We start from the raw sequence: 26,351 nt of genomic DNA, 5'->3' as shown, positions 1-26,351 counted from the left end.
TTGTATTTAGTGGTAATTGCTGCTCTGTGAATGAGAAACTTCCTCAACTATCAGGGCCACGAAAGGTCCCGGGTTAAAGGTCGCAGAGTTCACAGCTTCCTATTTGTCATTCGAGCGATTTAATGGGTTTGGTTTGAGGGCATTTCCGACCATTTAGTGGCCGTGACACGGAGAGGGGTGAGAACAGTGTCTCTCTTACACACACAGACAAAGCACACGCGCACACACACACACACACACACACACACACACACACACACACGACTGATCAATATATCAATGTAATATCGATATCTATGTGAGACAAGATATCGGCTGGGATTTTGGTCATCGTAATATTGTGATATAATTAAATGTAATGAAGCTTTCTGAACTCCATAGAATTGTTCTCGCTGTTCTAATGAAATCCACATTACAAATGAGTGTTTTTCAAATATTTCTTGCGTGTGAATACCTTCTGAAAGCATGGATAGTCATCCCCGAGATTGAGGTATTCGTCAAAAAACAAAAAAACAAAAAGATATTCGCCTAGCCCTACGCCTGCATGCACAGACCGACACGCACGCCGAACCCCAGTCTTAATGTAACTCTTCAACTTATTAAAAATAAATAAAACAAAAAACGGGACCAAACCTTGCATGGCAGCGACGCAGTCACCGCCCGGCTGTATTGTCCATTTAAGTCGGGATGCGCGGCGCCGCCGGAGCTGGAATCCGCTGAGAGGGCTGAAACGCTTTGGACAGATGTCCGACGTAGCCCGATACAAATTCACCGCGGCGGCGTCCCTTAAAATGGGTCAGATGGTATCTCTGTGTCCGTGGCCGAGCGCAAAAAGCTTTGGCTCTCCCAGTCAGCTGGACGCCGGCGGATAGGGGCTTCGGCCGTTTTAACAGGTCAGCTCAAACACAGGCTGGAAATCGTTTTGGGTTTTTTTACATTGATTTACTAAATAAACTAATGGTACTGGACGTAATAAAAGGGCTGCGGTCTGCTTGGGAAGTGTGTGTTTACCGGGTAGCAGTTGGAGATCAACCTGGAAGCGTTCAATGTTCTAGCCTTACTTCTCCTGGATGAAGTCAAAGACATGTAGGTGCAACGTCCCCTTGGGGCCTTTCCACTGACCTGTCATATGTTAAACCCTGTTGGGGGGGGGGGGTCAAAGGTCAAGGACCCAAATGCTCTTCAACGTCATACTGTAGTCATTTCCCATTCTTGCCTTTTTGCCCAGTACAGCTAATCTTAGATAATGGTTTCCTGTTCCCTAAGAGAGTATTTCACTGTCATGGTACTTACGCCACAATAAATTAAAGACTTTCGCCGAAGGACAAACTTGTTACCATGGCTTAAATGACAAGGCTGTTAGATAAAAAAAATTCTCGACAGTAACGTTAACTGTAAAATATGCACTTCGATGGAGGTTATTATACGCAGAGCATCTCACAGGAGTGCACAGGAGATAAAATCCCCCATAGCAACCAAACTGCTTACCGCTGCCAGGGAAATATCAATTATGGCAGAAATGTGTCTTTCCATTTTATTTTAACATCAATTTACACACAGTTTTCACCCCTGTAAGAGGAAGGAAAGTTAACTTCAGTTTGATTCTTGCAGAGGTGTGAGAAGAGGAAGAGGAATGTTCCCTCAGTCAGGTGCGACTTGTGTCGGGGAGCTGCGGCATTACGGCCGAGATCAGGAGATGACCGGGCGCCCGACCCCTCCCGGCATCCACCTCCCCTTCACTCTCCTACAAACTGAGAGCTTCTTGATTATGCCCAAAAAAAAATAAAAAAAGGGTCGCTGCTCTGCCTCCCAAACGGCCCTGCATGAGACTCTGATGATATAAATATAAATATAGAGGAAAAGAAAACGAGAGAGAGAGAGAGAGAAAGAGAGAGAAAGGGAAAGAGAAAGAGAGAGAGAGAGACAGGAATTCAAATGGAGAAAAGCAACATGATGTCCCTTGTGAGGAATGCCTCTGGTCTGAACTCATTCCTCGCGGTAGTGTAGAAACACACACACACACACACACACACACACACACACACACACACACACACACACACACACACACACACACACACACACACACACACACACACAGAGTGTCCTGGCCAGATCCATGTCCTGTGTCAGTTCTGTTCCAACATCCTGTCGCAACAACAACCCTCCCTGCGGACAGCTCCAGTCCAGCTGGGCAGTCCGTGCACACACGCACGCACGCCCGCACCCGCACCCGCACTCACACACACACACACACACACACAGACACACACAAACACACACACACACACACACACAACATCTGAACGACAGCCACATTCAAAAACAAAACAAAACCTAAAAAGAAAACTTACTCTGTATACGTGAAAGTGCGCCAAGAAGGGGAACGACTTTTTAAGCTTGTCAAAGCGTCGCATGTTGTCTTCTTAGAGTCTGGGTCACCGCACTGCCCAGGTCCAAAAATTATGTTTATCAGTGTGTGCACGTGTCTATGTGTGTGTGTGTGTGTGTGTGTTTAAAGAGTCTAATGTGTTCGTCCCTCTTTGTCACCACTGCGAGAGCGACTCGATTCCCAGTTTGACTTCTTCGGCAGCTGTGGGAACGCCGAGGAGAGCGCCCGGCGCTCCCGCACGGGTCCAGAGCGACGCTTGAGATGAAAAGCTTCCCGTCGTCCTGGCGACAGATCCCCAGCATTCCATGGTGGGAGAAACTCTGCGGCGAGCTCCCTCCGTCTTTAGTTTTAAACTCTCCTCTGTACGGAGCCTGCCCCTCTCGGTCGCCCCCTCCGCAGGGAGGGAAGGTGTGATGGGTGCAGCTCACTCGGCTCAGTGCAGCCACGTGCCCTCGGCGCAGAGCAATGAGACGCTGATCCAAAGTTGCAGAACTTTGCAAACAAGTCACTCCTCCTTCCTTCCCTCTCCCTCTCCCTCTCTCTCTCTCGCAGACACACACACACGCGCACACAGACACACACACGCAGCGTGTCCAGCTCCTATCTGTTAACTTTTCGATCCGTCCGTCTCACGCTGGACTAAAAATAGGATCGACATGACTTGGTCTTCGCCCCGATACACTCGCCAAGTGGCCGAGAAGGCAGAGATGTGGAAGAGAAAGGGAGAGGGAAGGAGGGAGGGAAGGAGAGAGCAAGAAATAGCGAGAGAGAGAGAGAGAGAGAGAGAGAGAGGCAGTGGCAGAGCAATGAACGGACTCCGTATGGGTGCGTGTGTTATATTAGCTTGGTATTTTAGGATGAGTGCATGCAATGTGCTTTTACTCCTCTTCCGTGTGTGTGTGTGTGTGTGTGTGTGTGTGTGTGTGTGTGTGTGTGTGTGTGTCTGATATTTCACTTGTGTGCTTTGTCCGCACTAAGTCTAAGTACATTGTGTTTATTTATATGAGCATGCGTGTGTGCGGGAGGGCTAATACGTCTTCCACAGCTCGAGAAATGTGCAGCTCACTCTGCGCTCCGCGGCCCGGGCAATGAGGATTTTAGAATTTAATTCATCACAATAATCAGAGAGGATTTTGATCTGCATAAGAAGTCCAAATCCGATGTCAAGGAGTCCTAAATCCAAATACAACTCTCAAATAGTTCAGATGTTACATTGCCAGAAATAGTCGAGTCAAATCTTCCACCGTGAATTAAGACTATGAAATCCAGTCTAATGATAGGGTGATATCCTAAACCCCCCCCCCCCCAATTTTAGGTAAGGTATGGAACATAGCTTACCTAAAAAAGTTTAACGCTGCCTGTCTGACTGTGCCCCACACACACACACACACACACACCCCAACTTGATGCCAAGTTGGGCCTGGAATGATTCAGTTGTTTGGGATCAGCCGCAACTGAGAATCGGAGGCTTCTTTAGTTTCCTCACTCATTACAATAATGTTTTCGTGATGTCATCTAAATGGGTATTGAGCTCAGCCCAGTACAGACAATGTACTTTTGATAAAGGGGTGCCTTTGAAAACACACAACATTTTCACATTCATGCACAATGGCCTCTGTGAACAGGTCATTTATCCATTGTGCTCCGACACTGACAGCTCTAAAATGATGCCAACGTGTATTAACTGGAGACGCTGGCAGCGTTGCATTGTTGTTTCAAAGCACGGTTTGGTTTAAAAAAATAAAATGTGTATCAGAGTCTGGAGGATGGAAACCTGGGCACTGGTGGCCTCAGGGGCGGTTAGCACTTTACTGGTGACGCTTGTTTTGTTCGGAAAATAAATTTTAAAAAAATCGATCGTTTCAACAGATCCCCCTCTCTCTCTCTCTCTCTCTCTCTCTCTCTCTCTCTCTCTCTCTCTCTCTCTCTCTCTCTCTCTCTCTCTCTCTCTCTCTCTCTCTCTCTCTCTCTCTCTCTCTCTCTCTCTCTCTCTCTCTCTCTCCTCTCTCTCTCTCTCCCCTGCTCTCTCTCCCCTGCTCTCTCATCACGATCCGTCTCTCTCGCTCTCATTCAGGTGCAGTTATTTTTAGCGCGTCGGGCTTTCGGCTGTGCTTCCCTTTCGCTGATCACGTCATCTGATGTTGGACTTGCACCGACCCTCCTACTTCGCATGAGAGCCTCCAGCTTATCCCGTTTGAATTCAATTCAAAATAAGAAAAAAAACACAGTATTGCCAAAGCAACTTATATAGGTAAAAAGAAAATGTTTATAATAATAACAACAATAATAAAATATAACAAAATATATTTTTTTTTCCCTGGTCATTCCCTTTCTCTTCTTCCATCTCTCTTTCGCTCTCCGTTTTATATCTCCGCGTCTCACTTTTCTCATTTTCCGCCCGTGCAGCAGCTTTTAATTATGAAGTCTGGGGTTTATGAGAGGAAGGAAGGGAGATGTTGAACAGACGGAATTATAGAGGGGGAGTGAGGGGAGGAGAAAACAACAAACAAACTGGGAGCTGTTGTCAGAAACGGCCTGTGTTTCATTAAGAACGGGAGAGGAGCCTTTTCCCTCGGAGGCACAGCGTGGGCTGTTAGTACCGTGAACTCAAGCACTTGTTTGTGCGTTTTTGACTAATCTGGCACAATGCACCGTATGAGATTGATCCGAGACCAGACAGTTGTATCTGATGGGTTATGTACATGTACAATCAATTAGGCTCCAAGATTTTCTGACAAAAATCTGAAATTTAATTTGTCAAATCTACTGACATGTCTTATGCTTCCGTGTATTGCCTATTTCGATTAAATCACGCTCAGGGTTTTCACCAGAGTCAGCTCGATCTCACAGGGATTTTTTCCGTGCCTTCATTTACAGTTGCAGCTCCATTCAAAGCTTCATAGTAACACCATAGCAACAGCCCTGAGACTGTGTGGGCCGCATTGTTTTGCGTCCCCCCACTTCTGTGTTTTTTTTTTTTGTTTTTTTTTGTTTTTATAACTCTTTCCCTTTTCATCTTTTTATGGGTTGGTGGATGTGTGTTGGTCGGTGAGATTGAATTGTTCCAAGTCTGTCTCTGCTCCTGATTGAGCTTCAACTTCTAAAATGCTGGCTGGGAGCCGAGGCTACCAGAATTACATGGGCTGACTGAGTCTGTGTAAACATGGCAGCTCAGCCCAGACCAACTGATCTCATCACTGCGATGACTTAAGCGCCGTGTTGTTTTTCCTAGGCGCCGCCTCCCAGCACCACCCAACTGCGTCACAGACACAGAAAATATCCAAGCCCTGACGTCATGGTGACGGGATGCTGCTGTCCCATTTCCTTAAAAATACCCGTTCGCCAATGCAGCAGTGACAGCTAACCTCCCACACGCTGTACGATATTATTCCATCATGCTGGAGTGTATACAGTGACGCACGTATCGAGGAGGCCCACTCCTTCCCTTATGTGAAAAGGCCGAAAGCAAAAATTCCCCCGAGACACATACGGTGGAGTGTTGTTCTCACAGTCTGCAGAGCAGAGGTGATGTCATCCAGACTTTAATACTGATTAAACACACAGGGTGTGTCAGGCAGAGGAGAAGTTTAGGAAATGAAAGGCCTCTTTCTTTACCGGGGAAAGACATATTGTAATAACCACACTACTGAAGCGCGCGCGCGTACGCGCACACACACACACATGAACACGAACACACACACACACACACACACACACACACACACACACACACACACACACACACACACACACACACACACACACACACACACACACACACACACACACACACACACCCTTTCTAGAAGCACGTCTCCTGGTCGCACTTCTTTATCACTGACTGAAAATTTGTTTAAAGTTGATGTGGGGGATGAGAAAACAGGATCTTATTGCACATGAGTGGGAGCAAGATGATGGTTTTGGCAAAGTATAGGACAGTTATACTATTGTAAGAGAAAGCCTCTGGTTACCCGGCCATGTAGAGTGTGTGTGTGTGTGTGTGTGTGTGTGTGTGTGTGTGTGTGTGTGTGTGTGTGTGTGTGTGTGTGTGTGTGTGTGTGTGTGTGTGTGTGTGTGTGTGTGTGTGTGTGAGAGTGTGTGTGTGTGTGTGTGTGTGTGTGTCTTCGTGCCGCAGTTCGGTCCAACAGTTTGGTCAGGGTTCATGTGCACACAGTCGACAGAGGTGAAGCCGGCCTAGCCCTAGTCTTGAAATCACTGCAGACAAGAACACACATGAACAATTAAAGAAAAACAACAAAAAAAAACATGGACAAATAAGTACAATCACACAAGAGTGGAAGACCACAAACACAGGAGTGAAAAAAATGAATGAGAGAGCTTCACTTCTGTAAATGGTAGGTAGTGGTGAAGCCATTCTAACCTGCAGAACTGCCAAACTACCACTAGGTGACACCAAAAAGGTTATAACAACAAAATGTGGGCGGGTGTAGGGATGAAAGCTGCATTAGCTTGTGTCAATCAGTAACTTACACAGCCCAATGTGTCTTTGTCTGGTTAAATTGTGTATTTTTCTCAAAATAATCATGGTGAAAAAGCTGAACTACTCTAATCTACAAACTCTAAAAATGCACTCGAAACTTGACACACTTGCAATATGTATTACTCATTTACCAATTATTATTATCTTACTATTACCTACTACTATTACCTTGCTATCTTTTGTTGTTCCCCACACAGTGCCTCACTTACACTCACTCACGTACAAACACTGCCCTTTAATTGGGCAAATGGATTATAAACTGCGCCTAATGCTGTATTGAGTAACATAAAAGGTCTGGTAGTGTGGAATTGTATTACCATTCATTTACACCAAATCACTGAGGAGATACGATCATGGAGAGCAGAACAATCAAGGCCATGCACGCACGCGCACGCACACGCACACGCACACGCACACGCACACGCACACGCACACACTATCGTTTATGTAAAAAAAAAAAAAAAAAAAAATAATTCAACCATTGAGCTCTCTCATTTACATGGTATGGATAAAAAACAAAAACAGAAGGAGAGGAGGGGAGTGGAGAGGAGAGGAGGCGAGGGGCTGGGTGGTCTTCATCAATGTAGTCAGATTCAGACGATGGGATTAGAAGTGAGGTTTTGCTGGGGAGGGAGGTGGGGGTGAAGAGCAGATTTCTCTCCACAGGGATTGACACCAACCCAGACAGAAAGACACACACACACACACACACACGTGCACACACAATGTGTCGGTTTTTTGTAAACAGCGCAGCACAGAATGGAGGGGCTTAACCCAAAAACACCATACCGCCCAAATAAAACCCACCACCCAACTCCAATCCCTCCATTACCTCCAACCACAAAATCCATCCCCTCCCGCGATCCCCCTCGTTTATCCTCCCCCCAGAGCTGAGAGAGACAGACGGGTGGGGAGTTAACGCAGACATCACCAAAATATCCACATTTAATTTAATGTCGGCCATGAATCCTGCAAATAAAGACAACAAGAACTGTTTTCTGGCATCACCTGGCTACTCTGAAACTCACGGAGTGAAAGGCAACACTGATGTAGGGTTTACCAACCGAGGACATGGTTCGGATGGTTGGTTTTATCAATGCATGGTTTTATGAATTCATAAAAACAGAACACGCTGGTCGGCAAGCAAATGAAAGAAGGCTCTTACTTACTCACTGCTCCCCCCTTTGTATTCGTTCTTTCTGTGATGAGTCTGTTTCTCACTTTGTATGTCAGTCTTCTCCATCTTGGACTCTTTTGCCCCCAAGCACACCACACGCCTTGATTCTCCATCTGATGTAGATGATGCAGTGTGCTCATGTTCTCTGAGTGAGTGAATGTGTGTGTGTGTGTGTGTGTGTGTGTGTGTGTGTGCATGTGTGCATGTGTATACCTGCACCATGTGAGAGGTGCTTTGTGCAGCCAAGAGCTGCAGCAGCCGCAGTGAGCGTGCAGACTCGAGCGTGACTGAGCGAAAGTAGCCAAAATAGCATCAAAATAAACAGATTTGCTCGGTGAGTTTTACTGTGGACCTACACAAACAGCTCATAAATACATACTGTATACTCAGTGTGCACTTTATTAGGCAGACTTGTACAATCCAGTGTAACCGAATACAACAGCTCTGCCAAGAATTATACTTTTATGAAGTTTATAATGTTCAGAGTCGGAAATGTGTAAATTAAATTATATGTTCATGACTGAGGTCAATAGTTGAATAGTTAAATGGTGTTGTACTGAACTACATTATATGGAGAGGTGTTTCTATTTTTTTTATTTTAAATACATGGAGGAGGACAGAATATTACAAACACCTCGGAATATAATGCAGCTCAGTACACCACCACCACCAACTATGATGCTAAAACATATAATTGAATTAACACCTCTTCTATGACAGCATACAAAAGACCTGAACAGTACAGGCAACATAGAGCAAAATGTACGGCAGAGCTGGTATATTGGATTGTACAGGTTCCTAATAAAGTGCACACTGAGTATATAGTTTATTGAGAGCGTGACAACGTTTCAGGCCATGTACTGCACTTTTAGATCCCAGCAGTAACCATACCTTGGTTAGGGAAGATTGTCTCCCTGGGGATGTCATGTGTGGTGCGGGAAATGTTAAAATGGGGATAAGGTAGACTACCCTATAGCTGAAGTACCCGGTAACCCGGTAACACCCACTAACATCCGGCAGTTGTCACAATTGGGAAAGGAAAAACCCGGGTCTCAGTCTTGGGTCAAATGACCCAACGACAGATTTGATGTGAACAGGAAAACCCAGGGCGACCCGCTCATTATGGCCCCTTTACCTGGACGATGCGACGCGAGTTGAAATTCCAGACGCTGGTGCATTAATAGACAGGGATATTTGTGTATCATTCTATAATTTCATATCCAATTTAGAATCCAAAATCAGAAGTTATTGACTTTTTTCCGCATGGGGGACCCTGAAATGTTGCGAGTGTGGGGATCGCACCGTGGGGACAGCGGCGAACCCCCACCCACCGCCGTAGGACCAGTCCCGCAGACCGGCAGCACGGAGTTTCCGTGCGTGGGTGCGCACCGACAGCATGGATACTCCATGCTGCTCCTACTGTAGTGTTGGGTCTTCATGAATGAGCAGATTCTTTCGAACGGCTCAAAATACTTTTTTTCAAGTTTTATGTCATTGTTTAAGTTTCGGTCTCCTCTGCTGTTGTGAACCACTGTTCCCAATCACACAGGAACCATGACACGCCGCTTTTCTGGCGTTTTCGTGACATCGAACGTGACACACCAGAAAAAGCGGCATTTCTCCTGGCAATGGGAAAGGTGTCAATCGCCTATTTTTAGTGGGTAAAAAAAAACCTGGGTCAACCCGCAAATTTTTGCTGTGAAAAAGGTAACAGATAAGGGCATCAACTTCACCTCAAAGCTGCTTAGGGAGGTGTACCATATGGTAGGGATTCGCGGAGTGAAGACTAGTCCCTACCATCCAGAAACTGTTGGCCTGGCTGAACGTTTAAAAAAAACAAAAAAAAACGACGTATAAATCCATTTGTGGACCCCGGAAATTTGTGGTGCATTCAGGTTCTGACTGTGATAAGTGGCTCCCGTTCCTCCTGTTCGCCTATAGAGAGGTGCCGCAAGCATCTACAGGATTCTCTCCTTTCCCGCTCCTTCCCAACATCCAGCGGATCCCTTGCCTGGTGACCAAAACACCAGCGCTGCAATGTTCTCTTATTTGTCGTGAGGATGCGAGACAAGCTGGAAAAGTTTCAGGAACTAGCCAAACAGGGCTGTGATAAGGCTTCCCGGCGGAGGTCTTTCCAACAGGGCCAGAAAGTTCTACTTCTACTGCCAACTTGAGACAGTAGTCTCTTAACTAAGTGACGGGGACCATACAAAATGGTCAAGAAGGTGGGTCCTGTGACATATGAACTGTATTTGCCTGATCGCCCAAAAAGCATCAAGTTTCAAGAGGAGGAGCTGCAGAAGAATTTTTCCTCTTCGGTTAGAGTTGTGTTGCTGCCAGACCTGACGTCATCAAACATGAGATACATCTCCCCCTGTATCTCCAAACCAAGGGAAGTGAGGTGCGCCACTGTGGAAAAATATGGCAGTGGCAGTGAAATGGGCACTGGACACTAAAGTATTATCTCATTGGCAAGGAGATTTTGCGAGACTCATCAACGTGCTTTACAGTGGATCAACAGAATGAAGAACACACATGCAAGAATCACCAGAAGTCATTAAGGTTTAAGTTTCAGCAATCTAACTGTTCCACTCACCAGCCGCACTGTTTGGGAGCGAGCCGTGCGGTACTTCCATGTTTGAATAGTGTGGTGACATCATCAATGATGTCACGGGTTGTGCCAAGTCCAGGAGGGGGGGTGGGGTTTATTCATGGTAGAATATTGAGTGAGCATTGTATTTAAATTATGTTGTATTGAATTGTAGATTAAGTTGTTTCTGGACGTCATGGTTTGAAATGTATATTTAGGAAATTGCATAAATGATAATCCAACATTAGATTAATAATATGTTTGAATTATATTTACCTGCAGTGAGGATAGCATCAAGCAGATTAAGAGAGGTGGCAATTGATCGTGTTAATTATGAGCTGATTAGGCTATGTGGCCAGCATATGGGTGTTTTTATTTTGTTTCCTAATTTGCTATAGTTTGAGTTGTTTCAGTTTCAGTTGTTCTAACCTAATTTCATTACATTTTTTTGGTATATAATATCATCACGTGTATTGGCCATACCATTACAAATAAATTTCACTTGGGGGCTGAAAACTATGTCTAGAGTCCGTCTTATTGCACCCTCTGAGACCATTTGGGTGGACTATCTCACAGATAGGATAAACCCCTTGAGAATATACACACACACACAGCAAACACTCAGTTATCATTAAAATATTCACATACTGTACTGTATTTAAACACTAATCCACCAATCTGACCACTAGAGAAAAGACCCAATTTCATGATCACACACACACACACACACACACACACACACACACACACACACACACACACACACACACACACACACACACACACACACACACACACACACACACACACACACACACACACACACACACACACACCAGGGTTTTCTGTAAACAAACACACACCCCTTCAGGCCTGTGTTGACACCCTTGGCACATTTGGTTTCTTCGGCCCTAATGAAAGGCCCATCGGTACTGGACAGACAGTACTTTGATGTTTATGGCACTAATGGGTGAACAGAGAGAGGGGAGGAGGAAGATGGACGGATGTAGGAGAGAGCAGGGGGGAGAAGGGAGAGTGTCCGTCATTATTTTGTTGCTCACTCAGCAGCACTTCATCAATGACCTCATGGTTCTGTGTACAATAATGCAGCGCAGGCACCGGCCTCATGTGAGGGGGCCAAGACTGCCGGGACTGTGTGGTGGTCAATGTGGGTGGGCAGGGGAGGGCAAACCACTTTCCAAGATGACCATCATTTTCATTCCACCAACTAAATACTGATTTTAGTTTGGGAATACTAAAGATAACACTTTTATGGAATTTCCCTTTGGGGGTCAATAAAGTACCTTTATCTTATCTTCAATTATATGTTGGCGTTCGGCATAAAGAGACAAGAGGCTCAGTAACAATGGCTGATGTGAGATCTGACAACAAATGTGAACACTGTGCAGATATTGCGAGGTGCAATAGACCCATGTGTAAAACAGCTGTCGATGGACATGGCCGTCCGTACACACACACACACACACACACACACACACACACACACACACACACACACACACACACACACACACACACACACACACACACACACACACACACACACACACACACACACACACACACACACACCTTACAGATTGATTGATTATGCACCTTAAAATGTGCATAGAAAAATGCAGTATGCATCAAGGGTATGCATCATCACTGTACAACCACTGTTATCACAAACATAGACAAACACAAACGCACAAAAGCCTGTTTCGAATATTTGCTTCAAAGCGCCAAGTGATTGACAAGCTCATTGTTTACGACGTGATGGGTGCACTGTGACAGAATCAACATCGAGAGCCAAGTCTACCTCCTCATCGTCGCCCGGCAGCCGCTGATAGTCCAGCTCCGACGTGTCCTGAAGCCTTTGGTACTCTGCCGTCTCGCCCATGGCAGGTTCTAACACAGCCGGCGCCCGCCTGGAGCTGCGTCTCTTCCAAGTCCCTGGATAGCCTCTGTCCCAGTCAGCCAGGCAGTCAGTGAGCCACGCACTCACTCGGCCCGCCACATCGAGGGCGGTTCGATCACTAAGCAGACAGCTCAGGTATTGTTATTCACCCAGTCCTTCACAGTCAGTCTTCATGTCAGCGCAGGATGGAAGTGATCACTCGGCGTAGCGCTCTGTTACACCATTGTTTTCCCGGAGTCCATTCTTCATTGTCCCCCCTCGTTGAGTTGGAGCCAGCTGTTCGCGACAAGGGCGGGAGAACTGTCCCTCAATTTGAAGGAGGTTGCCGGCGATGGAGCCACCTCTTCGACGGCTGAGGTCTTTGTGTGTCGAGGGCTGGAAATGGAAGGGAACTAGCTGCAGGTAAAACCGGATACAGCGTGGAGATGGTCCAGCCTCCCTCTGCCTCCGGAAGGGTCCTTCTTGCGCTTTAGAGGTAGAATGTTGGAAAAAATAAAAAATAAAAATACAGCTTTGCAGCAAAAGTGCGAGAAATCCTGAGAAGAGGTGGACGAAGGTGGAGAAGATCACAGCGGATAGCAGCGGCAGCAGTGGGACAGATGGAGAAAGGGAGGAATTGTTGGGAGTGGTGCAGCCGAGGTGTGGCCCTGGAGGTGATACTCGACATCCAGTGGGATTCTGTCTTCAAGCCTCACTCGGCGATGAACTCCACCCTCGTCTCCCTCTCCCCCTCTCCACCTCGCTCCCCACCTCTCCTAATCCCTCCTCTGACACAATCTACCGGTCTGCCCTCTCCCTCTCCTCCTCTCCGACTGCTCTTGTTTGCCCTGCCTCCGTGCCGACGCATGCTCTCCCCAACCATCAATGTCCCCCTACAGTACCTCCCCCTCTCCCTCCCTCTCTAGTCGAGCTCCCTGAGCATCACCTCCGTCAGCCTACCTTTTCCTCTCAATGTCAGAAGGCAAATATCAAAAGACATTATTTATGGGTTTCTCATTTTACTTCTCTGTATTTTTTAAGTGAACGTCTGGACCGGCTGTCCAATCAGAGGGGCAGCTTAGATCCAAACCATCACTGCTAGAATCTAGGCAGATTTATTTGATTTTAACCCCTGAGTGGTTTGTTCGGTTCATGCCTAATCCCTTGTTGTTGTTTTTTTTTTTTTTTTTGGGGGGGGGGGGGGGGGGGGGTTCCCCTTTGTTCCTCTCTAACCCCACCTCCTGCTACCTGAACCCCCACCCACCCCCCATTTACCAGCCCACCCCAATCACACAGCTTTGCTCTGGTATTTTGTTGTTGTGTTGCCCCCCCCTCATCATCATCGCCATCGGTGATTCCGGCGAGTGGTCGCCTCTACGGTCAGCGCAGCGACATCGGCTCCCTCCCGCCTCCCTCCTCTCCCTTCGCTGTTGTCACGGTGATCTCCGCTGCGTGTTGGTCCACGGAGGAGGCAGCCAATGAAATTGCGGCAGGCTGACGGCTGACGGAGGGGGAGGCGGGAGGGAAGGGGTCCTAATGAGGAGCGTTAATCTCCCCCTGTGAGGGAGAAAAACACGGCCACGCCGCTGTGTGTGTGTGTGTGTGTGTGTGTGTGTGTGTGTGTGTGTGTGTGTGTGTGTGTGTGTGTGTGTGTGTGTGTGTGTGTGTGTGTGTGTGTGTGTGTGTGTGTGTGTGTAAAGCACCTCTTCAGTGTAGGATAGAGGAGGCCATCTGGAGCCTTGCTGAGTGGACATCTGGATGAAGAGGAAAATAGAATAAAAGAACAATGTGTGTGTGTGTGTGTGTGTGTGTGTGTGTGTGTGTGTGTGGGCTCTCCCCAGTGTCGTTTAAATCCAGCCATTAGTATCCCAGTCCTTGGTGCTATTAACTTTAGCTTTAGCACATCAAAATGCAGTCCGACACTGTTCTTGTTGAATGATGCTCGTGGCCACTCATTTTAACGACCACTTCATTTCCAATCCATCTCTCTCTCTCTCTCTTTATCTCTCACCACCCCATCCCTCTCACTTTTCTGTCACCCCTTTGTCTCACCACCGCCGTACACTCCTCCCTCATTTGTCCACAATTATTTTCTTTTGCCTCTCTCCATCTCTCCCCCTCTCCTCTCCTCCGCCTGGCTCAGTCCATTCCGGTCCTCCTGATGTCCGGGGGCCTGTAATCCGCAGGCTGCTGTGTGGGGCTGAGCATTCCGCTCTCGACCCCACAGCCTGTGCTCCGCTCTACCACTAAATCCACAGCCCTGCGCTATCACGCACACACACCAAAATACACATCCTCGCTGAAAAAACACACGGGATGGCATGCACGCCAGCCGGGTTTGAGCACATCCTGTATTCAGTATAAGGGCGCACAAACATACGCTTAAATATGTGAATGTGTGGACACATTCAACGTCATTTTACATCAGCATTTAAACATCTGATCTACAATGCACATTTTATATATTGTGCTGGATATATATTTTTTACTCATCTCAAAATGAGGTTGCATACTGACATTGAAATACAAAGGTTTATACGATTCTATAGCTGGACAGCTATAATAAATGTATAAAAGTTAAATTAAATCACCAGCTCAGAATACACACACACACACACACACACACACACACACACACACACACACACACACACACACACACACACACACACACACACACACACACCTTGCCTCCCTCTGTCTCTCTGGAGACAAGGCTTTGCGTTCATTTTGACTGTGTGCCGCCGCTTTGTTCTCTCTCACAGCTGAGCCTACGCATGCTGCTCCTCATTGGTCCAGCTGTTCGGCCATCTTGACCGCCCAATACGGCGGCCAATCACAGTACTCCGACCGAGATTCCTGTGCAGACCTAGTTCGGGCCAGCCGACCTGCCCTGGTCAATCATGCTGCCACAACCTGGAGCGAAGCTGAATAATTAATAATCTTTAAATACCCCATATGAATAAAACAAAACATTTGAAAGTGAGCAGGACAACAGAGGGGGAAAGGACAAGGACGAAGAGGGCCAATATACTCCATAATCGACTGTATGCACGTTGAAGATAATGACAAAAAAGACAAATGTTGGCAAGATGACAAAGTTTTGATATTTTGGACTTTTTTTTTCCTATGTAGCGGTGACATTTTTCACAACTTGCGAGTTCCTTTTCAGTCAATTTACTGATATATTTTTTACCCCAAACCAGACAATTTTTCCGTTTGTCTGTCTCTCTACTGAGAGTCTCTCAATACAATAGTATTGTACCAATACAATTATTACCAATTATCAAAATTAATTACTATTACTAATTAGTTGTGAAATATTATGGGAATGCCATCCGACCTAACCTCCTTCCCTTACTGCATATACTTCAGGCATAAGCCTTTTGTAAAGTCTGGGAAGCTAGTTTAAAAATAGAACGCCCCGCTCTTTTAGCTTCAACCCCTCGGACTGTGTTTGTTGGCCATCTTCGTACCGGGAGCCTGTTAAAGTGTACAAACGCCTTCTCTCCCCGTGATGGAGAGCAGGGAGAAGTGGACCAGACAAGGCTGTGGGTGTGGCGTCACATTAGTCCCAAAACTCGCAACACACGGAACAGTATCTGTGAGCGCAAAACCATCCTCCTCCAGCAGAAAACCATCCTCCGCCAGCAGAAAACCATCCTCCGCGCGCAGAAAACCATCCTCCGCGAGCAGAAAACCATCCTCCGCGAGCAGAAAACCATCCTCCGCGAGCAGAAAACCATCCTCCGCGAGCAGAAAACCATCCTCCGCGAGCAGAAAACCGTACTCCACGAGAGCATTTCTGCTCCGCGCTCACAAATGCGGTCCCGTGAGCAAGGGACTGACGGGCGCGAGGTCGATCCGCCGTACGCGCTTGCAATTGCTCAACACGCTCGTAGTATCTCAAGACTCACTCGTCAAGTTGGGTTCTGAGACTTTGGGGGCGGGTACGGAACAGACAGCCGGCTATAGCACTGGCTATAGCAGCATAGAGCAGTGCCTTTGTAAACATTGTGTAGTATGTGAACACACTTAGAAGCTTTGATTAATCATCAATTAAAATATACAGCCATTGCACAGAATGTGGAATTACTAAAATATCAGTCAGCAGTCAGTTACCTTTCCCGGAGAAAACACCCACTCCTCCAAATATCACAATGTTGTATCTGAAAAGCATGTAGATGCATTTAAAGGGGTCAGAAGGGGATTCCCCATCTGACAGCTTTCCAAAAGTTTCTTGTTTTCCCTTTTCTCTTTTGGTTTGATAGATTTCTTTCTTGACTTGACTTGAAAACCCCAAAAATATCTAAGAAATTTTACTGTGGATATGCAATCACTGTGCATTTTGCACGTTCTGCACTACTTCCTCTGATAGAATCCATAGTATTCAAAGTGGCCAATCAAAGGAGCGGAGACATGATCCACTGTCTATTCCATCTCCGCCCCCGAGGCCTCAAAAGTCAACTTGACGAGCGAGTTTTGAGTATTAGAGGTGTGCCGAAATGGGTCCGAAAACCCAGATATGAGTTAGCATTCCTGCACTTCCAGTTCCCTCGTATGAAAGTCAGTGGGATTTTTGAATGGGTTTTGCTTATATGCCTGAAATAAGGTCTGTGGTTAAGCTTAAGAGATTTTCACTTTTTGCTCTACGACATAAAATAAGTCAGTAAATATCCCCACTGGTGAATTTTGAAGCTTTTTTACGTGTCTTAAAAAAGGCGGTTCGTAGAGAGTGGCTAAATGAGACGACAGAGGCTGTCGGGGACATTAAACGTCGTAATGCCAAACACGGAAAGTCATCTCCTCACTAGTCCACCTTTACCACCCCTAGTCGTGTTGAAACTCATGCACTTGAAAACTATTCTAACTCAAACTTTCCAGGCTTTTTGTATGAGAGGTTAGGGGTAAGTAATTACAAGTTTGGAAGCTTGGTGGTGGTGACGTTGAAGTCATGCCACCGTGGTGCAGTTATTTTAGAGCCTAACATTGGCTTTTTACTTTACGCTTCGAAAATCATAAAAAGGAAGCAATTTGCGAGTGCGAAGGGAGGGTCGAGCTCGCCTTCGTCATGGCCCCGTGCTCGTGAGACCGCGTTCGTGCACGCGGAGCAGAAATGCGCTGGGAGAAGATGGTTTTCCGGTCATGGAGGACGGTTTTCTGCTCACGGATACTGTTCTGTGCACTCGCGGGTTTTGAGGCAAATTTGACGCCACATAAAAGTCCTTAAAGACCTTGAGGACTGACGCTGGTAAATCCCTCCCACAGGCACTGGGATGGAGGGGAAGCAAAATCAACAGGGACTGGATGATTCCTCTGAAGTCTATGTCTGGTGCTGGGGTGTAGGAAATGCAATCAGGGGAACAGTATATGGACGGTAAATATAGGCTCTATGGAAAAAAAGGCCTTCAGTGTGCAAGTTTATAAATGAACAAATTATGATAGAGGTTGCATACTATTAACTATATTAATGTATCAACATTAATATTCTTCCTTCATACTGTCCTAAAATGCTAATTCATATGGCTTTTCTATGTCAGCCAGAACGGCCTTTGGTTCGAACACTGATAGACGTTTGTCGAGGGCTGAATAAAAAAAAAAGTGATAATAATGTGTTTTGACTTCAGTAGAAAGAACTGGCCTCGTCAAAGTCACACAATGTCAAATTCTCCATTTTCATAATATGAAAAGCAACTCTTCTAAAGGGCATGTGACATTATTCTGTGCTTATTAACGTGAGGAAGGTGTAGCCTTCTCAGATACCTTCTGACTTACAGGCCTGTTTCTAGTGCACCTGTGTGTAAAAACGAAATAGCTAATGTCTCCACTCTACATTCACTTTATATCTCATATTTAAGGACTACTGTTAAAAAAAAAAAAAAGATTTATCCTTAGAAGTGATATTAAGCAGAAAAAAGAAAAAAAAAAAAAAAAAACACCAAACGCAGAAAATAAATCAAGACATTGTTGACTTATCCAATGACCTCACCGGACTGGTGGTGACTCCCACCATACAAGCGCCTGGGTGATTCACTATTTAAATCAATACTGCCACCACTGAGGTCAGGGTTTTTCACCCGTCCACATCCAAAAACTCTTGCCTGGCCGCCTACATCGGTGTAGGAATAAGTTGTAAGTCGCTATAGTGTCGTACGGTGAATGACGTAATGTAATGTACGACCCGTCTGAGGTGATGCCTGCACTGACTCAACACCCTGCGACTGTTCCAAACCACATCGGGTGTCAGGTCTGCACTCTACCTCATAAACGTATCAAACTGAGGGTTAATGCGCGACCTCGGACCACAGGCATTCTCTTTTCTTATTACAAGCGTGCTCAGGTACATGCGGCCGGTCAAACTCTTCTCTCCAAGTAAACACCAACCACAGAAGTTCTGACTTAAGAGTCGCAGGAATGCATTACCTGCGTGCGGCCATGGCATAAAACACTCAAATGAAAAGTTGTGGCTTAAAAAAAAAAAGAACCTTTATTATGTTGCTTTTTCATGTCAATATTTAACTGACTCCGATGTCATTATAGAGTTAATGTAGAAAGATATACTGCAGACTATATTCCACGTCGTGGGCAGGACATTCTCCTCACGTCCAGCCCCCCCAGCCCTGCTCCACGAGACACTCATTCTCCTCCTGAATATCCTTTTTTTACTTCTTGTTAAAGAAAGAGCGCATAACTAAAGCAATACTGATAGGACTGGGTAGCAATTGTAATTTTCTTTAGAAATGGCTGTAAAAATTACCAAGTTTAAACAAAGTCAGCGTCACCCTTTTCTTGGATCAAACTTGATTGAATATTGAATATTTCATCTTGTGTCGTTTTTGACGCCGAGGTCGCCCACAAAGCCGCTCTCACCAAGCGTTTCCCAGAAAGATTTTCATTTTGGAAAAAAAAAAAAAAAAGACATGCACTGTACCTGTGGGTGTTATAAAGAGATAGAGACCTCTGCACCATATAATCCCTAACTCCTGTAATGTGTTTCTAGGATGTGGGGAGGGGGTGTGCACGTGAGTACGTGCACTCACCCACCAGGAGCGTGAAGCCTCCGTGGCCAGCGGGGTGAGGGTTTAAGGGAGGCTTTCTTGGGGCCTCAGGGCCACAGCAGGCCAGGCGGGGAAGCAGGGGACAGGATTAGAGGGACAGGAGGACAGGGCGGGGAGCCAAGCATATACACTGCGTGTGTGTGTGTGTGTGTGTGTGTGTGTGTCACAGAGACACACACATACAGGAGATATGCAAATCTTCAGAAGCTAAAACCATCCATGATTCTCTGCCATCTGGATGGCCTTGTGATACACCACCAAGCCAGGGGCTTTGTCAGCGTGTGTGTGTGTGTGTGTGTGTGTGTGTGTGTGTGTGTGTGTGGTTGGCATTGATCAAGGTGAGGCCACATGCTAACTCCCTCACATCCTCAGCACCAAGCCTGTTTTCCAGGAATCAATTGCGATTAACAATTTCATTTAATTGCGTGCCACTATTACAGTATAAGCCTAACACACACACACACACACACATACACACACACACACACACCCACACACAAACACACACACACAAACACATAAACACACAAACACACAAACACACAAACACACAAACACACACACACACACACACCAGGTGAATCAGGTGTTTTAGTATACAAGTCCTCCGCCCATTAACTTTTATTTGAGTGGCCTCTATGTTTTCGTTCTCTTTACTGTTAAAAACAGTGTCATGTTGGTGATTGGTTTAAGGTGAAGCTTAGATTTATATTTTCAGCTTTTTTTGTGAATACGTTTTCTCAGAAACACGAGCGCTATAACCAGTCTCTCCCGATCTGGCCACAAGGGGGCAGGCTAGCTCAGTGAAACTGCAGGGGCCATGGAGCAGAATATAAAACCTACTCGATGGCTCACACCTAGAGAAAATGAATTCACCTTCATTTAACCAGCTTCCAAACCATCTACGTCTATGTTCACCAAACCAGGTCAAACGCGTTGACTGAGAAAACAAACAGAAATAAACATTCTAAGAATAGTCACAAATGGAAACTAGTGTGTACGTCACCAGCCGATTAAAGTCTATCAGGCCACTTAGCACGTTAATGATTCTCTTTGATTCTTGTAACCGAACTCTTGGGGGTCTTGTGTTCTATTTCGGGAGAATCAGCCACCCTTGAACAGAGTGATAACTGTGCCCGTTTATCCTTCCACCTGGTGGTGAGGAGGAGCCATGTTTAACAGCACGCTCCCTCGCACAGTGGCCGTGCCCTTGCAAGCGCACGTGCACAGAATACATGTGAATTCATGGACCAATTTAAAAAGTGTGTGTGTGTGTGTGTGTGTGTGTGTGTGTGTGTGTGTGTGTGTGTGTGTGTGTGTGTGTGTGTGTGTGGTCAATATGTAAGCTGCTCTTCCAGCCTGCTCTAGCACAATAATTGATTGAGAGAGAGAGAGAAAGAGAGAGGGGCAGAGCGAGGCAAAAACAAAGACAAAGATAGAGAATGAAAGCGAGAGACCCTCATTCTCTCTCTCTCTCTCTCTCTCTCTCTCTCTCTTTCAGAGATAGAGGCAGAGAGAGACAGTAAGAGCAAACTGAGGACAGAAAGATAAGAAAGACAACAAACTAGACCGCAGGCTGCAGCCACAACAAAAATAGACAAAAATAAAAATAGACGGCAGACGTGTACATTCAGAGAAAAGCCTGGAAGTGGGTGGGAGCAGCAACGCTGCGCAAAAATGAGACTCGGACGATAAAGGTGAACTTTCATAATCGTATTATCAATTGACATTAAAATGGCATCAATTATGAGTAGAAAAAAGGTGTTTGCTCGGACACAATCTCAGAACCCAACAGCTATTGGTCTGACGACGATACCTCTGGTGTCAAAGGCCCATATTTCGGGGGTTCCGGTGTAGCCAGCGGATATCCGGGACAAGACTTCCTCTCCGGTGCGCCCGTCAATGTTTACAGTCCGCGTGGGGAGCAAAAGAGGCGGAACGCATCGGCCGAAATGCAATCTCGGAACTCATCGGCCATCGGCCTGACGATGATGCAAGAATATGAATAAAGGAAAAAGCTAAATCGTCCTTTGACGATAGCCGATGGAGACGACCAGCACATCAGGCCGCGTGCGGGTCGTTAGGTTACACCGACTGGCCGATACTGGGATAAGCTAACGAGAGAGAGAGAGTGAGAGAGAGAGAGAGAGAGAGAGGTTCTGTCAGGAGAGAAAAAAAAAAACCTGTTAATAAAGATTGGAGGAGTAAATCTATTGGAGGGCAGATGGAATTAAAGTGAGCTGGGCAACTGAGCGAGCAGCAGCAGGGGGTGATTACCGGATGTAGGTTCAGGGTTAAAATAACACACACACACACACACACACACACACACACACACACACACACACACACACACACACACACACACACACACACACACACACACAGCAGTCTCACCTTTCCTCTGTCCGTCTGGCCCCCAGAGGCCCTCAAAGTATTCTGAGTCAGTCAGAGCTACATGCTATTCTGGGATGTCCGGCTTCACTTCACTGTATGCGCTGGGCCACCACGCCACCCTGTCTCTGCATCCGAGGAGAGAGTGTGAGTGTGTGTGTGTGGGGGGGGGGGGGGGGGCTCACTTCACTGATGATGTTTTAGTTGAATAAATGCAAAAGGCGTGTTGTAGATTTCAATCTCGCTATTGGGTTTCTCGACCTGAATACCAACTGTGGAGAACTCAAACGCATGACTCCTGTGTGTATATTCCACAAATAAGCATTGGTTTGATTAATCCGGATAGAGGGTTTAAAGGACTATCATGCCCCGGAGCTACGTACGCACAGAAATTTTTGTTTAAGGAAATGGAAAACGGAACACAATAAATACAAGTAAAATAAAAACACATTATCTTTATTAGCACAGTGTGTTAGTGTGTTAGTGTGTTAGGAACGAGACACGCGTCCTCACTTAACGTTCGAATTGGGCGGAGATGAACAAGCAAAATTCTGGCCAAAAAATATTTTCCATCATACCTGAAAATGTAAAGACAAAAAAATCCTGGTGTCCCCACTATTCCAGCGCCCGTGTGTGTGTGTGTGTGTGTGTGTGTGTGTGTGTGTGTGTGTGTGTGTGTGTGTGTGTGTGTGTGTGTGTGTGTGTGTGTGTGTGTGTGTGTGTGTGTGTGTGTGTGTGTGTGTGTGTGTGTGTGTGTGTGTGTGTGTGTGTGTGTGTGTGTGTGTGTGTGTGTGTGTGTGTGAGACTCCCGGGTAAGGGGAACAGAGAGGTTCATGTTCTAGTCCAGTCAGGTCTGCGTGGTAAAATGGTAACGGTAACATCCTGGGCGTTCAGTCGATTGATGAAACAGGAAATAGGCCAGCTGCCCAAGTATGCGCAAGTGTGTGTGTGTTACAGTATATCATGTCATATAGCAAGCAGGAAAGCACAAAATGGGAAAGTTCTGAAATGTCAGCAACACACACAGACACACACACACACACACACACACACACACACACACTATATAGTAACAGAGTTGATGTCATGTGTGCTTCTTCCTGAACAGTCTCCACTTGGACACGTAGCGTCCGCCGTTGGCTGTGAAAAAGCATCCAAGTCACCTCACGTCTGCATGACTCCGCTCAGGAAAACAGGGAGAAAAACATTTTCGGAGGAAACGCGAGCCCGTGCACTGCGCTGATTTGAATGCACACACTAGACACACCCTGAACGCAGAGCCCACAGTGACCAGCTGCTTTTTTTCCATTTTCTCTCTTACCTGCAAGAGCTGAGTCGACACGGTTCCCTTCGCCCAGCGGGTTGGCGACGTCGGGTTTGGGAGTTCACCCACGGACAGGCGGTTGTCTGGGAGCCCTGTCCGTGGTGCTGAGACGCTGCCCGGTTACAGGTCCATGGTGCGGGGGGGAGGGGGTGGGGGGCGTGGCCCCTGCTCACATGGTGTCATCGCTGTCCATTGAGCAATACGGCCCTCAGAGGCGTCTGGAGAAGCCTGAAAGACGGTCAACGGGGAAATAATGAACAGATTATGACGAAAGGTCTCGCTCAATTTTTCGCTCGAACGAAAATAATTAATAAGCCACGCCTTTACTGAACAGAACTCAATGTGACACCACGCACGCAATATAAATAAATAATAATAAAAAAAGCTTATTGGTTAAAAAATGTTTCTTACAGATCAAAAATATATTGACATATATATTGACATATACAGTATACAGTTTTACATTCGATACTAATATGTAAATTCATGTAAATACATGATATGACACTTACTCGGGAGACTTATTTCATGCGTATGTATGCATATGTATGCTGTTAAATGCTGAAAATATTGTGAGAATCATAAAATCATAATGAAATCATGAAAAGCCCTTTCTTTCAATATTAAATGTGATTGTGGAGCATATATTTCCATTGCATGAGGGCTCTAAGCAATTGACCAAAGTAAACACATTGTGTTTGTGTCCCCGCCCCTCGTAAAATAAATATAGCGGAACGGCTTTGATTGCTCGTGTAATTTTCCCGAAACGGAAGTCAATGCGAGGCCACTTGTCACGAAAAAACAAAGCGCTTTCTAAAGCCGCGGCATTAATCTACCTCTACCACGACCTCTACCAGCACAAAAAAATACGGTGCGGGATTATCCCGCAGTGCGCCGCCACCTCTGACAGCAGCAGGTCACACGTGGGATGTGGGGATTTTTTAGAGCGCGTTCAGCGGCTCAGCAGACGGAGACACATGGTTCATCAGTTTGGGCTCATGGCTTTTGACCCGCGTGACTCGCACACGTCACCGGTGCACACCACAAAAACACCACCGACAGACCTTTCGCGCTCGCGGCAAGGGTTCAAGGTAGTCAATACGTCAACACTATGGAACCGCTAGTGAGAACCCAAACAAATACGGAGGCTCCACGGTCACCAGAGAGCCCCGGCGGGCGGCCGGTTAGGCTATTACAGTAACAGGAGACGGACCGGCAGAGAGCGAGGTATCCTGTTTTGTTTTGTTTTTTTGTTTTTTTTCTGTTCAGGAGACAGAGAGCGGGACATTCAATACAGTGTAGAAGGGAGCAAAAAGCTTTCTCGGGCACTCGACACGGCGGAGCAGACGGGAATATCATGGAGAAGCTGTGGGCCATTTGAAACTCTATCCTCTACCAGGGGTAGAGAAGACGGCGAACACACGCACACACACACACACACACACACACACACACGTATGAACCTAATCGCGCACTGAATTTTTTTTTTCTCTCAGTGGGAGTAATACTAACCTGCTGTGTAAACAGAAGGAAAGTAGCGGGATTATATTCTCTGTATTGTAATTTCAGGGGACTCCAAGCTACCGGCAGCACAACTGTAAAATAACATAAGGAACCCCGATTCTAAATCACCACGTAGACGCTCTGCAACATTCGAATGCAAAATGAGTTTAATAATCACATCCACTGCTTGTATCATGCCCCTTACAGGTCCACTTTGTATAATTACTTAATTTTTTGGGGTCTATTTAGATGACCCTCTTATAGTCGGCCTAGGACACAAAGCTTTGACAAAATCTGATCGATAGTAATATTTGTCGGGTCGACCTCAGATACCAGTGTTTCATATATCGGTACATCCCTATTCAGTATTTTTATATCGGTATCAGGCGGGCTATAATTCACATTTTGGATCGTTATTAATCTATTAAGAGTGACACACACACACACTTTTTTTTTTTTAGGCCTTGGCATGGGCCACTTGGCGCTTCCTGTGTGTTGCTGAGTGCCGACCAGGCGACGTGCCAGCCCTAACAGACCGCTTCCTTCAGGACTTTTCATCCATCCCACTTGTCATATCACCTGCAATCACTTTCTCTCAACTAGGATAAGTGCTTCGACGCATGACGTTCCGTTGTGCGCGGCGCTCAAAAGGCCCGGCGTGGGAGAAGCTGCTTCCTTAAAGTGGTAATCCATAACATTATCCAATTAAAAAACGTTTCCATGTTTCATACTTTATTCAGGCAACACTTTATAAGAAGCAGCCATTCAAAGTCTGATGCCTGTGCTCATCTGAATTGCTGCTCCCATTGCTGGCGGCGGAGTTTAAATGTTCTCACAGTGTTATTCTGACGAGTACTCCAGTTTCCGCCCACTTGCAAACACAATGTATGTCCGGCCCACGTGGGACTCTATGATGACTGGGAGCAGTAATTCTACCTCCAGTTCAGGCACAATGCTGTATGCAGCGCGGAAACCGAATGTTAGCTGGCGAGTTTCCCTCATTTGTTATAAGCTCATGTTACGATCCAACCGACAAACTGTCACCCTCGTCGACAGTAAATGGGATATCGCCGTGCTGGAAGGTTTCAAAGATTGACGCTTATTCATCGACTGGCCGGTGGAGACGGTTGGTCACGGCGGGGAGAGGCCGCCTGGTGTTCCTGTGATGTGTGTGCGTGCGTGCCTGTGTGTCCGTGTGTTCCTCCCTGCCACGGGGCATGAGATGATTTTACGGCGGCTAATTACATAATCAACCCCAAAAAGACCCACATAGTATTTAACAACAAGCAGTTAGCCTATATAATTTAATCATAACCTCAGCGGAGGAGCGGAGTCAAGACTTTGCCCCGACGCCACCATACGAAGTGATTCTGTTTATGTGGCCTATTAAGGTTGGACGGCCCAATAAAAGTCAGTTATGTGCCAACGCCTTATTAGGTTCGTCTACTGGGCATCACCACAACACATCTGCAGATGACTCCCATCAAGCCCAGGCAATAACCGGTGAGGATC

At 46.3% G+C, this 26,351-nt stretch overlaps 1 protein-coding gene across 3 annotated transcripts in view; it reads right to left on the bottom strand.

The window, feature by feature from the left end:
* The window catches only part of tnk2b (tyrosine kinase, non-receptor, 2b), a 47,536-nt gene extending 24,084 nt beyond the window's left edge, over window positions 1-23,452 (bottom strand). For 2 of the 3 annotated variants that reach the window (XM_080010902.1, XM_080010904.1), the window contains exon 1: window positions 2,355-2,838. In XM_080010902.1, coding sequence (XP_079867028.1) covers window positions 2,355-2,417 — 63 coding nt within the window. In that variant the 5' untranslated portion in view covers window positions 2,418-2,838. Of the gene's footprint in view, window positions 1-2,354; window positions 2,839-23,333 lie in introns of those variants that run through there. The other variant, XM_080010903.1, reaches the window with a different exon arrangement.
* Window positions 23,453-26,351: the final 2,899 nt, after the last annotated feature.

Source organism: Zeus faber (genome assembly GCF_960531495.2).
Source record: "Zeus faber genome assembly, chromosome: 12".
NCBI lineage: Eukaryota > Metazoa > Chordata > Actinopteri > Zeiformes > Zeidae > Zeus > Zeus faber.
This window is presented reverse-complemented; position numbering and strand designations above follow the sequence as displayed.